Source organism: Mobula birostris, chromosome 2, assembly GCF_030028105.1.
Source record: "Mobula birostris isolate sMobBir1 chromosome 2, sMobBir1.hap1, whole genome shotgun sequence".
Taxonomy (NCBI): Eukaryota; Metazoa; Chordata; class Chondrichthyes; order Myliobatiformes; family Myliobatidae; genus Mobula; species Mobula birostris.
Window position 1 is genome coordinate 49853633 of NC_092371.1, and position 16619 is coordinate 49870251.

The 16619-nt window shown below is 39.3% G+C and overlaps 1 protein-coding gene across 6 annotated transcripts in view; it reads right to left on the minus strand.

Moving 5' to 3' along the window:
* LOC140186401 (extracellular sulfatase Sulf-2-like) overlaps nt 1-16619 on the minus strand; it is a 348168-nt gene that overhangs the window by 35330 nt on the left and 296219 nt on the right. For all 6 annotated transcript variants that reach the window (XM_072240682.1, XM_072240639.1, XM_072240655.1 and 3 more), the window contains one exon: nt 3911-4118. In XM_072240682.1, the coding sequence (XP_072096783.1) occupies nt 3911-4118 (208 nt within the window). The remainder of the gene's footprint in view (nt 1-3910; nt 4119-16619) is intronic.

Below are 16619 nucleotides of genomic sequence, written 5' to 3' on the forward strand. Positions count from 1 at the left end.
GGTAAAACATTCCTGATATGATTCACAGTCATATTGTGCTGCATTCCAGAAGTGATCCATTGCTGCCATTTTATCCTTGAGAGTGTGGCTTGCACTTTGCACAGATGAGTGCTCAGAACACTGTGTTTTGCAAAATGTAAAGGGGGAAGAAAATCAAATGGAAGAGCAAGATGGTAACAGAGAAAGACAAAACTGAGCCAAAATTAAAATTTTTAATAAATAAATATTCTGAAGCAGAATATATAATGGAAATGTAATAGACAAAAATAGAAAAAAAATTAGGAGAGAACTTTAACAAAATAGATTGGATATGATACTATAGTTGCATAAAGATAAATATACTGAAAGTTAATGGCAGAAAAAATTACCAATCTCATGAATGAACACGTGGGTGGACATAAATTTGATTATTGTTCTTTGCCAGTGATTTCCTGGTTGTGTCCAACACTGGACTTGTCAAGAAGCTCAGAATGGAACATGAACTCACAATAATTGTTCGGCATTTTACTTAGAAAAACCTGCCTATGAAATCAGCACTGAAAAAGGTTTCAAACTCATTGCTATTATGGAGCCTGCTGTTTAATATTTAATGAAAAATTAATGATATGTATTAAATTTATTTTGAAGTTATAAATTTTTTAAACTATTATAATTACATGTCTGTTATTGTTTCATTAAAAATAATTTATGTGCTAATTTTCAACATGTTTGACTGTTACTAAGCTGTGGGATATGGCTTAATTGGCTATGAATAATTATTCAGTAGTTGCTTGTGTGGGGGTTGTTTTTCCTTTAAACATCTGGTTCCCCCATCCTATACATTTCAGATCAGTCTATGGTATCTCCCCCATCCTATCATTTTCCCAGACAATAGCATTAGTTCACTTGAGGACCTGCTGCCATGCATGGATTCACAATTTATGTATGTAGTAGCTGGAGAAGGGAATTTTACAATGGCAGATCTGCAAAGTTTGCTTTGCACTGACTCCATTGGTCCATGGTTAACTCAGGTGACTTGCCACTGGCAGCAGCCTCTGGCCTGTTACAAATAATGAATAATGAAAGAGATAAAAGTAAATATTGTGTGTCAATAGATGAGCCAGTCTTGCATATCTGAGGAAGGGTTGCTGCTTAAGGCAAGTTTGTTTTCAAATTCTTTCTCCTGATAAGGAATTCCACTCTGTTAAGGCTCGCATGGTAGTGTGGCATTTAGTGTAACACTTTACAGTGCCAGTGATTCAGGTTCAATTCTTGCCACTATCTGCACGTTCTCCCTGTGACCTCGTGGGTTTCCGCCGGTGCTCCAGTTTGCTCCCACATTCATAAGAGTTAGAAAGGGTAAGTAAGCTATGTTGGAGCTAGAATTTGACACTTGCAGGCTGCCATCAGTATATCCTCAGAATAAATTGAACTGAATTGACTTCATTACTTACATCCTTCGTATACGTACATGAGGAGTAAAAATCTTTACGTTACATCTCCGTCTAAATGTGGAATGTGCAATTTATAGTAATTTATAATAAATAGTTTGTACAACCTAACAATCAATATAACATAGAAATATAATTGTATCAGCATGAATTAATCAGTCTGATGGCCTGGTGGGAGAAGCTGTCCCGGAGTCTGTTGGCCCTGGCTCTTATGCTGTGATACAGTTTCCCGGCTGGTAGCAGCTGGAACAGTTTGTGATGGTCCCCAATGATCCTTTGGGTCCTTTTTACACACCTGTCTTTGTAAACGTCCTGAATAGTGGGACGTTCACACCTAGAGATGTGCTGGGCTGTCCGCACCATTCTCTGCAGAGTCCTGCGACTGGGAGAGGTACAGTTCCCATACCAAACTTCTTCAACCGTCTGAGGTAAAAGAGGTACTGTTGTGCTATTTTCACCACACAGCTAGTATGTACAGACTACGTGAGATCCTTGGTGATGTGAATGCTGAAGAATTTAAAGCTGTTCACCCTCTCAATCTCAGATCCATTGATGTCAATAGGGGCTAGTCTGTCTCCATTTCCTCCTGTAGTCCACAACCAGCTCCTTTTTTTTTGCGACATTGAGGGAGAGGTTGTTTTCTTGACACCACTGTGTCAGAGTGATGGCTTCTTCTCTGTAGGCTGCCTCATTATTTGAGATTAGGCCAATCAGTGTAGTGATTTTTTCGACAGCAAATTTGTTGGTGTTAAAATAATAAAGTTAAATAATAAATGTGGCAAAGTGGGTCTGACAGGTCAGTTACTGTAGGTTCATTGGTCAGACCCTTTTCAGGAATGTGTTGGTTGTTGATGCAAATGATACATTTCACTGTATGTTTCAATGCTTTGATGTACATATGACAAATAAAGCTAATCTTTATCTATATTTTCCAGCATATAACTGTCATTTCAAAAGAAAACCTTTAGGTGTCACTAGAAGTCAGCAAAGCTGAGCCAAAGAATGACCAACTGTATTTATCCATTCAAAATGCTGGAGGAACTCAGCAGGCCAGGCAGCATCAATGGAAAAGAGTAAACAGTCAGTGTTTCAGGCCAAGACCCTTCATCAGGACCAGCATTTTGTGTGTGTTACTTGGATTTTCAGCATCTGCAGATTTTCTCATGGTTATATTTATCCATTGAACATCCTACTTTTACAGGAAGCACCCACTTAGACAAAACAGAACTTCCATATTCTGCAATGATAAAGAAATGCAATACCTTTTCATTTAATAAGGGCAACCATACAACATAGGTTATGAGCTGGTATGAATTCTTGGGATAGGAGCACAAGGTGGGAATCGGGTGATCACTGAAAAGGTCGACTTCAGGGTAAAAGAAGAAGTGGAGAATGCGCAGGTCAACTTTGAAGTTTCATATGTGTAAAGGTAGAAAATTAGATGAAGTAGCAACCCAATTATTTGTAATTGTAAACTCATTCGTAACGCCAGTGATGTTGTGGGGATGGAACTGGACTCTCTGACGGTGGTGTCTGGAAAGAGGATGCTGTTCAAGTTGCATGCCATCTTGGACAATGTCTCCCATCCACTACATAACGTACTGGGTGGGCACAGGGGTACATTCAGCCAGAGACTCATTCCACTGCGATGCAACACAGAGCATCATAGGAAGTCATTCCTGCCTGTGGCCATCAAACTTTACAACTCCTCCCTTGGAGGGTCAGACACCCTGCGCCAATAGGCTGGTCCTGGACTTATTTGCATTTGGCATAATTTACATATTATTATTTAATTATTTATGGTCTTATATTGCTATATTTATACTCTATTCTTGGTTGGTGCAACTGTAACTAAACCCAGTTTCCCTCGGGATCAATAAAGTATGTCTATCTATCTATTTCTGGTAGTCCTAATCCACAAGGAACTTAAACAGAGTTAAATAACAAATGTATGCCAGACTTCCTATGGCAAAGTGGATCTGAGGGGTCAGGTACTGCAGGCCCTTTGATCAGGCCCCCTTCAGGAATTTCAAAAGGCCTCAGCTTTGCAATTTAGATTAGGTTTCCACCCCTTCAACCTTCAATGCTGGAATTCCGACAAAATTTAGGGGCAAGGGTGAGTCAGGGGAAGGGGTAAGGACATCTGTACCATCCTAACTTTTTCTTGCACCATTGTTGGGGGAAGTGGCTTATTAACAAGAATATAATGATCTATAACCAACCAGTAACATGGTTTGATGCATTGAATAAACAACAATTATACAAATTAATAGCTTCTCTTGGTTCCAAAAGTATAAAATATTTTTGGTAACAGTATGAATCAGCTATTTTATTTGTAGTATCATTCTTCGCTTAGTCTTACCTTTTTTGCCTTCTTTGTACCTTAACATTGCATCACTTAAAATATTATCCAAAAGATTTCTCACGTAGAATTTAAACTTGTGATTGACAGCCACAGGAAAATTGCAAAAATTGCTTACTTCGCTTGGAGAAAAGTTTCTGTTTCTGTCGGACAGCTGGGCTCAGTTTGTACCCATTCTGCTCACAATCGCAGTCTTGCCCATTGGAGTCGTAGTATTTGGACTGAAATCGCCCAGAGCTCTTCTTGTCAGCGGCTGCAGCGTCAGCTACTCTTTTGCACTTATGAAGTCGAAGCTTTCCTGTGACATCCTCCACGCACTGCCATTTCTAGAAATAATAACCACCTTGTGATTAAAAAGCCAAAGGCAATAAGGCTGCACGGCTTATTCTTCAAGAATATCCACTTAAGTCAATGAACTGGAATAGCCAGGAGTGCATCAAAAATCATATCAGGTTTCCTGCTTGTGATTCCTCATTAGACCTTGCTCAGAATAAGTGGATTTAAGATTCTCCATGGTAACAGCTTCTTAGTAATCACTGTCTCGGTGTTCCCATGAAGAATAGTGACTGGACTAATGATTGAAAGATGTCTGGGCCCATAGAACACTATAAGCCACCATCCTCAGAGAGGAGAGGAAAAAAAACGAGAAGGGTGGTAGCTACATTGACTGAGATGACCATGACATTATAAATGAATCAAATAGATTAAGACTGAAACTACTTTTTACTGCCAACGTGCACTGGGCTGTAGCCAATCAGTCAGCAGCATTGTTAACCAAGTGGCTATGAGCAATAAAAAAAGGTGATTAAGCCAGTCAGTTTTCCAGCTACCGTCACACTGTGCCCCTAAGAAGACTATTGAAAATCAGGGGGAGAAAAGTGAAAAATAAAAAAAACTGAAAGCCAAAAGTGTTTGTCCACTTATTTTCCTGTGTGCTTGCCTCTCACACATGTCCAACATTCACCTACAATAGAGAATTTTCAGTTAGCCTACAGTTAACCAGCACAAATCCTAGGGATGTGGGAGCAAACTAGAGTAATCAGGGAAGCCTATGCAGTCACAGGTAGAACTTGCAAACTCCACACAGACAGCACCAAAGGTCAGGATTAATTCCAAGTCACTGGAACTATGAAGCAACTGTGCTATCTTATGTCAGTTTTTGTTCTTTTGCCAATTACCTTCACTCTCGGAGTCATAATGCTACCCAGATTCCCAACAACTGCCATAATGCATTCATCCTGTGGCAAGCTATCTTTGTCTCTTTGAATCTCCAAACAGACTTACTGTTGTCCATTGTCACGTGCACTGTCACTACGGCGTCCTGTGCTTTTGAATGGCATGGAGGGATTACCAAACAGCCAAGAGATGAGGTACACTGTACAATGAACTCAATGCCCTGGCTTTGTTTGCATACTGTCTGTCTTGCTGATTCGATGCTTTCAGGAATGGTGCTCCTTCTAAATCTTTTTTTAAGCTATCAATGACATGAGTGCTAACTAAGTTTTCCAAGAAGCTACTTCTAAATATTGTATAGAGCTGTATTCACTAGAGTAGTTCTAGAGTTGGTAAAGTGTATCTGTAAACAGAGACATGAGAAACTGAGATTATGATTTCCGGCAACACACATAAAAGTTGCTGGTGAACGCAGCAGGCCAGGCAGCATCTCTAGGAAGAGGTACATACGACTTTTCAGGCCAAGATCCTTCGTCAGACCTGATGAAGGGTCTTGGCCCGAAAAGTCGACTGTACCTCTTCCTAGAGATGCTTCCTGGCCTGCTGCATTCACCAGCAACTTTTATGCGTGTTGCTTGAAATTCCAGCATCTGCAGATTTCCTCGTGTTTATGACTTCTGGTACAGGTGCAGCATGCTTCCAATTTCTGAACAGTTTGACAGAGTAAGGAGAAAGTAGGCACTTTATGTTGGGGAGTTACTGAAGTAGAATTTGATAGAGACACAGAAAAAGTAGAATATACATTACTAGTGCAAAATTAAGTTATTTTATTTGGTTCTATACTAGGATTTCACTGTAAGTACTAAATTTGTTTGCACAGATTAACGACCAATGCTATGCAAGTGACAGGAAATGTAAATAAGGAACACATGTTACCACAGCAAACTGCAAATAAGATAAGGCTGTTTATTTAGTACCACAAGAAGGTGTTAAGTTTATGTAGTGCTGTCTCAAAAAGGGCTTGGATTTATGTAGTGGTAGAGTGGAGCTTAAAACACCACCAATTAGACATTTGTAGAAAGAATAACTGAATCACTTTCCTATCTGGCTACATAGACATTTTTGCATGACCTTGTTATTTTTACAACTATACCTTAATTATTCTTACCTTGTTAAAAATTCAATATTTCATTACAGTACTTTTAATGCTTATTGATCTCCTTAATGTTTAGATTTCTTATAGAGCTTATCCATAACTATATTTGTTTTGACTTTGTAGTTCTCATGAACAATTGACTTTTGAACTACGTCCTTTAGCTCATTAGCTTCCTTCAGGTCTAATTTCTTATGCCAAAGATCTGACTGTGACATCCATTATAGAATCAGTCAGTAAAATGACAATTTCAAGTGATCTAATTTCTCTCTAGATCTAGAGACTGAACAATATTGGTGTGAAGTGAATGCTGTCTACGAGCTTCACAAGGGGTGAGGTGTCATCACTGAAGATGCCATGCATCAGCACAGATCCTCTTGCAGTTCACATGACAACACTTTTTCGGAATTGCACCTATCATTCCAAATCTATGTCATTCACTGAAACAACGTTAGCATTTCGCTGGTAGAGCTAATGCAATTAGGCAGGCAGATTTAATTTAGGAAATAATTTACAATAGCAGTATTTCTTGCAACTCAACTTGATCATTGCTATACCAAATAAAATGATTCAATAAATGATCATGAATCATCTTTGGTTCTTAAAATATTTTGGAACTTGAAGCTAAGAGGAAATGAATCCAGGATTATTTTCCTTAATAAGAATTTAAACTTATATAAATAATTTAAACTTATATTGGCCACTTCATAAGGTACAACTATACATCTGCTCGTTAATACAAATATCTAATCAGCCAATCAAATGTCAACAACTCAATGTCAAGAACTACAGTTGTTGTTCAGACCAAACATCAGAATAGTGAAGAAAAGTGACCTAAGTGACTTTGACCGTGGAATGATTGTTGGTGCCAAATGGGGTGGTTTAAGTATCTCAGAAATTGCTGATCTCTTGGGATTTTCACACACAACAATTTCTCGAATTTACAGAGAAAGAAGCTGCAGAGGGTTATAAATTTAATTGGCTCCATCTTGGGTACCAGCCTACAAAGTACCCAGGACATCTTCAAGGAGCAGTGTCTCAGAAAAGCAATGTCCATTATTAAGGACCTCCAACACCCAGGGCATGCCCTTTTCTCACTCTTACCATCAGGTAGGAGGTACAGAAGCCTAAAGGCACACACTCAGCGATTCAGGAACAGCTTCTTCCCCCCTGCCATCTGATTCCTAAGTGGACTTTGAACCCTTGAACACTACCTCACTTTTTAAAATATACAGTATATCTGTAATTGATTTATTTATTTATTATTATTTTATTTCGTGTTTATTTTTCTTCTATATTATGTATTGCATTGAACTGCTGCTGCTAAGTTAACAAATTTCACTTCAGATGCCAGTGACAATAAACCTGATTCTGATTCTGATTCTGAATGGTGAAAATAAAGATAAAAAAAAATCCCCTGAGAGGCAGTTCTGTGGGCAAAAGTGCCTTGTTAATGAGAGAGGTCAGAGGAGAATAGCCAGACTGGTTCAAGCTGATAGTAACTCAAGTAACCATACATTATAACAGTGATGTGCGTGTCTAAACGCACAACATATTGAACCTTGAAGTGTATGGTCTACAGCAGTGGATGATCACGTTGTGCCCCATTCGCAATAAAGTAGGCACTGAGTGAGTGTCTGTTTTGCAAGATAATGGAATGAATTCAGTGAGGGTCACCAGAAGGCATGAATTAATTATGACTAAAATAATTTTAAATAAAAAACAGAAAATCTGGAAACACCCATTTGTGGAAAGAGAAATTAAATTAACATTTCAGTTTTAAGACCATTTGTAATAAGTATTTTGGTTTGGATTGCTTCTGGTAAAGATATAGATAAATGCACATAGGTAAGACTAAAGTAAATGCAGAAGATTTTTGTTACAAATGTATAATTTAAAAATAATATTTTGATGAGTGACTGTCTAAGGATGAGTTTATTGCTGCAGTTGAAACTTTACCCACAAAAATGTTGTGGACTGTATCAAGGGTGGAGATGAATCAGCATAGAGGAAGGAGATTGAAAAGTTAGCTGAGTGGTGTAATAACAACACCCTCTCCCTTAATGTCAATAAGACCAAGGAACTGATTGTAGACTTCAGAAGAGGTCCATGAGCCAGTAATAATCCAAGGATCTGAGGTGGAGAGGGTCAGTAACTTTAACTTGCTGGGTGCCACTGTCTCGGAGGACCTGTCCTGGACACATCATATAAAATATAATTGCAAAGAAAGCATAACACTGTCTCCCTTTCTTCAGGAGTCTGTGGAGATCTGGCATGTTATCAAAAACCTTGGCAAACTTCTATAGATGTGTGGTGGAAAGTGTGCTGACTGGCTGCATTATGACCTGGTACAGGAACACCAATGCCTTTGAGTGGAAAATCCTACAAAAGGTAATTGATTCAGCCTAGTACATCACAGGTGAAGCCCTCTCCAAAGCTGCTGAGCTGCTCCAAAGAGCATTATATATGGTCATTCTTACCCTCGGCATTAGGCTGTATAATGAATCAGCCTATAGCTGGAGAAGTGATGAACCCCTCCTGTTAGACTATTTGAGCTTTCTTAGTTTTTATTCTTTCTTACTTCTCCTCTAATATTTGTATATTTGTATATCTGTGGACTTGTAATGCTACTGTGACATTGTAATTACCTTTGGGATCAAAGATCTAACTATCTGTCAGAATCAGGTTTATTATCACCGGTATGTCTTGTGAAATTTGTTAACTTACCAGCAGCAGTTCACAGCAATACATAACATAGAAGGAGAAACATATAAATAAATAAATGAATTACAGTATATGTGTATTGGAGCTTAAAACTCATGCAAAAACAGAAATAATATACGAGGGGTGATTGATAAGTTCGTGGCCTAGGGTAGAAGGAGTCAATTTTAGAAAACCTAGCACATTTATTTTTCAATATGGTCCCCTCCTACATTTACACACTTAGTCCAGCGGTCATGGAGCTTATGGATGGCTTTGTCAAAGTTGGCGTCTTGGACCTCCAGAAAGTGGTCCACAGCAGGGGTGATTGATAAGTTCGTGGCCTAAGGTAGAAGGAGGTGGGTTATTAACTTCAAACTTTCTGCATTATCACTCAAAGAGTTGAACTGCACGTGCATGTAACGAGAGCTGTATAACTTATCTCCTTCTAACTTAGGCCACAAACTTATCAATCACCCCTGCTGTGGACCACTTGCTGGAGGTCCAAGAAGCCGCCTTCTACAAAGAAGGGATCCGTATGCTCCACGACTGTTGGACTAAGTGTGTAAATGTAGGAGAGGACTATGTTGAAAAATAAATGTGCTAGGTTTTCTAAAATTGACTCCTTCTACCTTAGGCCACAAACTTATCAATCACCCCTCGTATATTGAAAAAGTAAGGTTGTGTTCACGGGTTCAATGTCCAGTTAGGAATCAGATGGCAGTGGAGAACAAGCTGTTCCTGAATCACTGAGCGCAGCTACATGAAACGTTTCTGCAGGAAAGCAGCATCAATCATCAAAGATTCTCACCACGCAGGCCATGCTCTTTTCACACTGCTGCCATCAGGTAGAAGATACAGGTGCCTCAGGACTCGCATGGCCAGGTTCAGGAACAGTTACTACCCCTCAACCATCAGGTTCTTGAACAAAACTACACTCATTCTATTTCTGGTGGTCCCACAACCAATGATCTGACTTTAAGGACTCTTTATCTTGTTATTTCATGCTCTTGTTATTTATATCTATTTATTAATATTTACATTTGCACTGTTTGATATTCATTGATCCTGTTTATAGTTACTGTTCTATAGATTTGCTAAGTCTTCCTGTAGGAAAAATGAATCTCAGGGTTGTATGTGGTGACATGTATGTACTCCGATAAAAAATTTTATTCTGAACTTTGAACTTTTAAAATGAATGGCAAACATTGGAATGGAAAGTAAATTTGTGTCTCTATTTCAAAAAGAAAATCAATTATTATTGGCTTAATATGCCTTAAATATTAACAAATGAAAGCAACACTAGAAATTCCAGTATTAAAAATCAACTACAGTGCTACATTTCCATGAAATTTCGGCCTAAGAAGCTTATCTGTATTGAAAGCGAGATCCTCAACAATAGATGATTCAAACTGGGTAATATTTGGTGTGCTGGTTCAAGAGAGGCAGAAACCTCTCTAGAACTGGCATTATACACCAAGCAATTAGGGAGTCAAATGGCACTTTGGCCTTTATTGTGAGGGATTTTAAGTACAAGGATTTAAGCAAGTGTTTCTGAGCTTGAACTGGGCTTTGAAAAGGCCACACTTATCTCTATACTTGGAAGAATATACTTGTCAGAATCAGAATTAGAATTCAGGTTTAATTTTATTGGCATATTTTTTTGAAATTCATTGTTATATGATAGCAGTACATTGCAATACATAATAAAATCTGTAATTTACAAGTAAGTATATATACTCAACATATCTAGTAAACCAGCTTTCTGAACTGATATTGAAGAGTTTATATGTAAGGGGGTTTCAGCTTTTATGTTACTGCGGAGGCTAATTAAAATGGCGTCTTTGTTATGTTAATCTGGGGAATGCGGCTTTGTTGTTTTAAACGCTGAGAAAGTTTGCGCTAGCAGCTTGTTTTTGCTTTAGAGTGTGATAAGAGAGTGCTATTAACCAATTGGGATAGTTGCTATGGTTTTGGTGTATTTGAAGATACTGTATGCGCAGGGTTTTGGGGCAGAAGGCGGGAGAGCGAGACAGAGGATGGACCACGTGCTGTGAGTCCGCTAACGGGGTTGGACCCCGAGCGGGACGTTCGGCGAGGAGATGGAGACGGACTCAAGTGGAGCGTCTGGTTGACCACCGTTGTTGGTCCCAGGTGGCTGGTCGAGGTGGTCCGAGGGGGTCGCAGGGTGAAGAAGAAGGTCCTTGAGCTCCAACGGTTTTTGTGCACGAAGAGATTGAACTTTGATAAGTGTGGTGCCTTTTATTTTCCTTTTATATTTTATTCTCTCTTAATTATATAGTTCCAGTAATATATATAAACTGTATATCTGATACATCTGATGTATTGTCTGTTATTTGGGCGGGGTGGGGTACCTCCCACAGCATCCACACAAACGAATTACCCAGTTTGCCGAGGCCGAGGCTGTTTCCCTAGATGACAGTGAGCCGAGCAACCCTGAGGGTGGCCGGGGTGGGGGGGGGGCTACATATATATATTTAAAAAGTTAAATTAAATAAGTAGCGCAAAAAGAAAGAGAAATTAGGGAGGTAGTATTCATGGGTTTAATGTCCATTCAGAATTCTGATGGCGGGGGGAAGAAGGTGTCATGTGGCACAGGTTTACTAGATTAAGTGGTAGAATGAAGGCTTTGCATACCAAGGAGGCATTGTAAGATTGTCCCTCATGCATTAATGTTTTGAAGTTTAAGAGCTGATCTCAATGAGAAATGCAAGATTCTGAGAATGGCTATCAGGATGTCTGGTAGAGATTCATAGGGTTATAGAATGCAAAAACAGAGCTTTCAGCCCACCTCATCCATGCTAACCACGCTGGGTAATCAAGATGAGTTAGTTTCATCTGTCTGTTAGGCCCATATCCCTCTAATTTTGCCATCCATGCACTTACCCAAATATCTTTAAATTTTGTTATTGAACTGATAGCTACCATGTCTTCTGGAAGCTCGTTCCACATACCCACCACCATCTATGTGAAAAAAATGCCCTTCAGCTTCCATTTAAATCTTTTTCTTCTCTGTCAAGAATGATGAATACTGCAGCCACTGCACATTTGCTAACAAGTCAGGGCCTCAAAACAGCCCCAGCCTCTCCAGTGTCTCCTTAAAGCTCAAGCCATTCAGTGCTAGTAATGTCTTTGTAAATCCTCTCTCTGCCTTTTCCACCAGTTTTCTGAGTTGTTGATGGTATTCAATTCTGAAATTGTTAGAATTTTGGACACTAACAGAGTCAAAGGTATGGTAAGAAAACTAGCATGATATAAACATAAACACTAGGCAGGCAGAAGAGACTTGAACAATTTGTGTTCATTTTTACCAAATAATTGCAAAACTGATAAATATTTCATAATTTAAGCAAAACACAGCCTTTATCTATCTATCTATATTGTACTTTTAGTGAAGAGAAGAAGGCGAATTATATAGGATTAAAAGAAGAAAATAGCAGAACCTGGATCCCAGACAACTGAAATGGGGCCATAATGCAGAAAGTGGTCTTAATAGATGATGTGACCTCAGATGGGACTTTGAGTTTCTACATCATTTCCAACCATCATGTACTGAAGATCACAAAAGGGTCAGCAGGATTCCGGACAATTATCTCTGTCTCAGTTACAAAAAATTTCATATTTTATTAAATATTGGAAATGAAAGTGACAATTGTAGAAAATGGAAATAATTGGGAGTGTTGAAGGAAAACCATCTGATAGCCGTGCTTTTCAATCTGATTGTAGATTAATAAGTAGTTTAAATAGAAAAGGAGCATGATTTGGGCATAGTCTTGAATTTTAGAAGTTTAAAACAGATTTGCACCAGAATTGTCGTTTTTCAGATACTTTCTTGAGCTACTGTAGATCAAGATTACTCTAAAAAGATCTGTTACAAAATATTTCCGGAAATCTTCCTGCAATGCCATTGTAGTTTCATTGAATACGACAGTGTGTGTAGACTCATCTCTGTGTGCAAACAAATTCCCACTGTACTTCTGGTGAAGTTTCAATGATTGGGCAGGAAAATGTTTGAGAATTTTCCTGGCCCTGACCTGGCTGTGAAATTTCATAAATGGCCTTGAACAGAAATCTATTAACCAATTTACTTCTTATGATTAAGTTCCCATTCCTCATATTTCATGTTACTCATATGCTTTCTACTACGTGGCACTCAAACTGTACACAGTGAGCTTGTTCTTTTATATTTACAGTTAAAATCCTGAAGCTCTAATTATATCCACTGTGTAAATTATGTGTAACAGAAGCTTCTCCAAATATATTTCTCAAATATAGCAAAAACACAGTGGTACCGACTCCTTGCCCTCACACTCTGTCTTCCCCAGCTCACCCTCCAATCATTAGGAGTGAGCTGACTAATTCAAATGACCTGCATTGGAGCCTCCATTACAGCCAACAAGTTTACCAGCCCTGTTTGAGTGAGGCAAAAGCCTTGATTTCTTTAATGAGAACTGTTGCATCTCACATGCCTTTCTTCCAGCCAGAGGATAAAATACTGAGTTGGCTTTAAATAAATGTTTGTCCAGTGATATGTCTACATGGCAACACACAATGGTTTACAAACTGAAAATTATATTTTGCAAAAATGAAGTACACTTGAAAAGTAATTTTCAAGTGGTATGACACATTTATGTTCAATATAACACAAAGGACAGGATGTTCAAAATTTGTTAAACAGTTTTACAAGGGAATAGTTGACAATTTGACACTGAAAATACAGATTGGTGTTAAGTGAAAAAATGATTGTGTTTTTAGCATTGAAGAGAGTACTTATCACATTGCATCTCAGACAGATTAGTGACTTAATATTCCCTGTATAAGACCATCAGCCATAGGAGCAGATTTAGGCTGCTCGGTCCATTGAGTCTGCTCCACCATTTCATCATGGCTGATCCATTTCTCTCTGAACCCCATTTTAATGCCTTCTCCCCATAACCTTTCACAATCTGTCTAATCAAGAACCCATGAACATCCGTCCTAAATGCACCTTTCTTTTTCTTAACCTGCGCCACAATATATCTCGAAAACTAAAGTTCTATAAACCTGTTATTCTTGCCTTTTATCTGACTGGAACATACAAACATTGTACTCTCAAAATTTTACTTTTGAAGGCCTCCCACTTATCAAGTACACCTTTGCCAGAGAACTACCTGTCCCAATAAACACTTGCCAGATCCTTTCTGATATCATCAAAATTGGCCCTTCTCCAATTTAGAATCTCAACCTGAGCACCAGGCCTATGCTTCTCCATAATTACCTTGAAACAAATGGTATCATAATCATTAGATGCAAAGTGTTCCCCTACACAAACTTCTTTCACATGCCCTGTCTCATTCCCCAATAGGAGATCTGGTATTGGACTCTCTGTAGTTGGGACAACTCTACACTGATTGAGGAAATTGTCCTAAAGATATCTGAGAAACTGTAACCCGTCCAGTCCCTTTACAATATGGGAGTCCCAGTCAGTATGTGGAAAGTTAAAACTAGCATAGAAACCTTATGTTTCTAGCATCTCTCTACAAACTTGCTGTGACATTTTCCCTGATGAGTAATGCCACACCTTGCCTGGTAATCCTTCCCGCTCTATCATGTCTAAAACAGCAGAACCCTGGAACACTGAGCTGCTAATCTTGCCCTTCCTGAAACCACATCTCACTGATAGCTACAATGTCATAATTCCATGATTTAATCCATGCCCTAAGCTCATCTGCCTTTCCTACAATATTCATTGAACTGAAATATACACAACTCAGAACGTAAGTCCCACCATGTTCAACCATTCGATTCCTGGCTTGCCACATGGGCTTAACCACATTTTTCCCAGTTACCACTCCATTATATGCTCTGGCACTGTGTTCCTATCCATCTGCAACTCTCGTTTAACCACCTCTCCCCCTCCATGCTGCACTAGAAAACATTCCCGCAAGGATATCAATCCCCCTCTAGTTCATCCCTTCTGTACAGGTCCTGCCTTCCCAGAAAGAGAGCCCAATGCGCCAAAAATCTGAAGCCCTCCCACATGCACCATCTTATTAGTCATGTGTTAAACTCCATCATCTTCCTATTTCTGGTGCCTCTAGCACATGGTACGGATATCCATCTTGAGATCACAACTCTGGTGGTCCTGTCCTTTAACTTAGCACCCAGCTTCCTGAACTCACTTTGTAGGACCTCGTCACCTTTCCTACTCATGTCATTGGTACTGACGTGGACTGTGACCTCTGGCTATTCATGACACTTCATGACTGCCATGGACACCATCTGAAATGTCCCTGACTTGGCACCTGGGAGACAATATATCATCTGGGAGTCTTGTTCTCGTCCACAGAATCTCCTGTCTGTTTCCATAACCAGTGAATCCTCTATCACTCCAGCTCACCTTTTCTCCCCACTTCCCTTCTGAGCCAGACTCAATGCCAGAGATTTGGCCATTGTGACATTCCGCTACTATGTCATTCCAACCCCCCCACCCACAAATAGTATCCAAAACAGTGTACCTGTTGATAGGATCAGCCACAGGGATACTCTGCACTGGCTGCCAATCCCCCTTCCCCCTTCTGATGTTCATCCAGTTACCTGTGCCCTGCCCACATCCTGGGTGTAACTGCAGTACCTCCCTGTCTGTCCTGTTGATCAACCCCTTAGCCTCCTGATTGATTAGGAGTTCATCCAGCTCCAGTTCCGATTCCTTAACATGGTCTGAGAAAAGCTGCAAGTGGATGCACTTTTTGCAGGTGTAATCATCAGGAGCACTGGAGGCCTCACTGCCTTCCCACATCCCACAACAGGAGCACTCCATTAACCATCCTGGCATCCCCACTATTCCAACTGTGCAATAAGAAAGAAAGTAAAAATAAACAAAAAACCTACCTACAGTCTCTGCCTCTCCTCACCAAAGCCTGATCTCCGACTCTAACACTGGTGCACTCACACAATGACCACTTCGCTTAAACCGAAACTCATTTTATTGGACCTTACCAAATAATTAGTTATGCACACTCTGAGGTCTCCTCAGGATCTGTGGCATGAAGAATGTCATGACTGCTTCCACTCGCTTCTTTTGAAATCTCTCTCCCACTATGCAATTCAGCATCTCCTTGGGAACTGTGGCACGCAAAATGACCTGACTGTCCCGCTCACTTCTTTTGAAATCTCTCTCCCATTATGCAATCCAATGTCTCTTCAGGAATATGTTCAGAGAAAAGTGCTTGGTTCTGTTGTGTGCTTGCATGGTACTGAGTAATAATTTCTGCACTGCAGTGAATTTGAGAATTTATAGTCCACTGATCTCAAATTGAATCCACAGATGAAATGAGGTGCCCCTCATTCAATCTGCCAGTTATTTAATGATGTTCAATAAAATCATCAAGTACAAGTCCAGTCCAATCTAAGCCGTAAAATTGTCCTCAAATGTTTCACTGTATGACTGAGTACACTTTAATGTTCATATTTTCTGGCTGGAGTTCAATATTTATAAATCCTAAATACAGGATTGAAACCAAATTCCACATTCTGAAGCAATCAATGTAAATTAACAAAATAAAATAGGTCATACTAGAAGTAAGCTCAAAAACCTAATGCATCTATTCTTAACACAATTCCATATTTTAACTCTTGGTACAAAACCTACTTGAGAATACTAAGTCTTTACCATTTTTCTCTTTTCCTTGCTGTTAAATCCTCCACCTTTTCATTCCCGTTTCCATATCCTATGCACATTCCAAATCTTTTACATGGAGCCACATATTATCAGACTTTCACATGAAATTCACTTAATCAT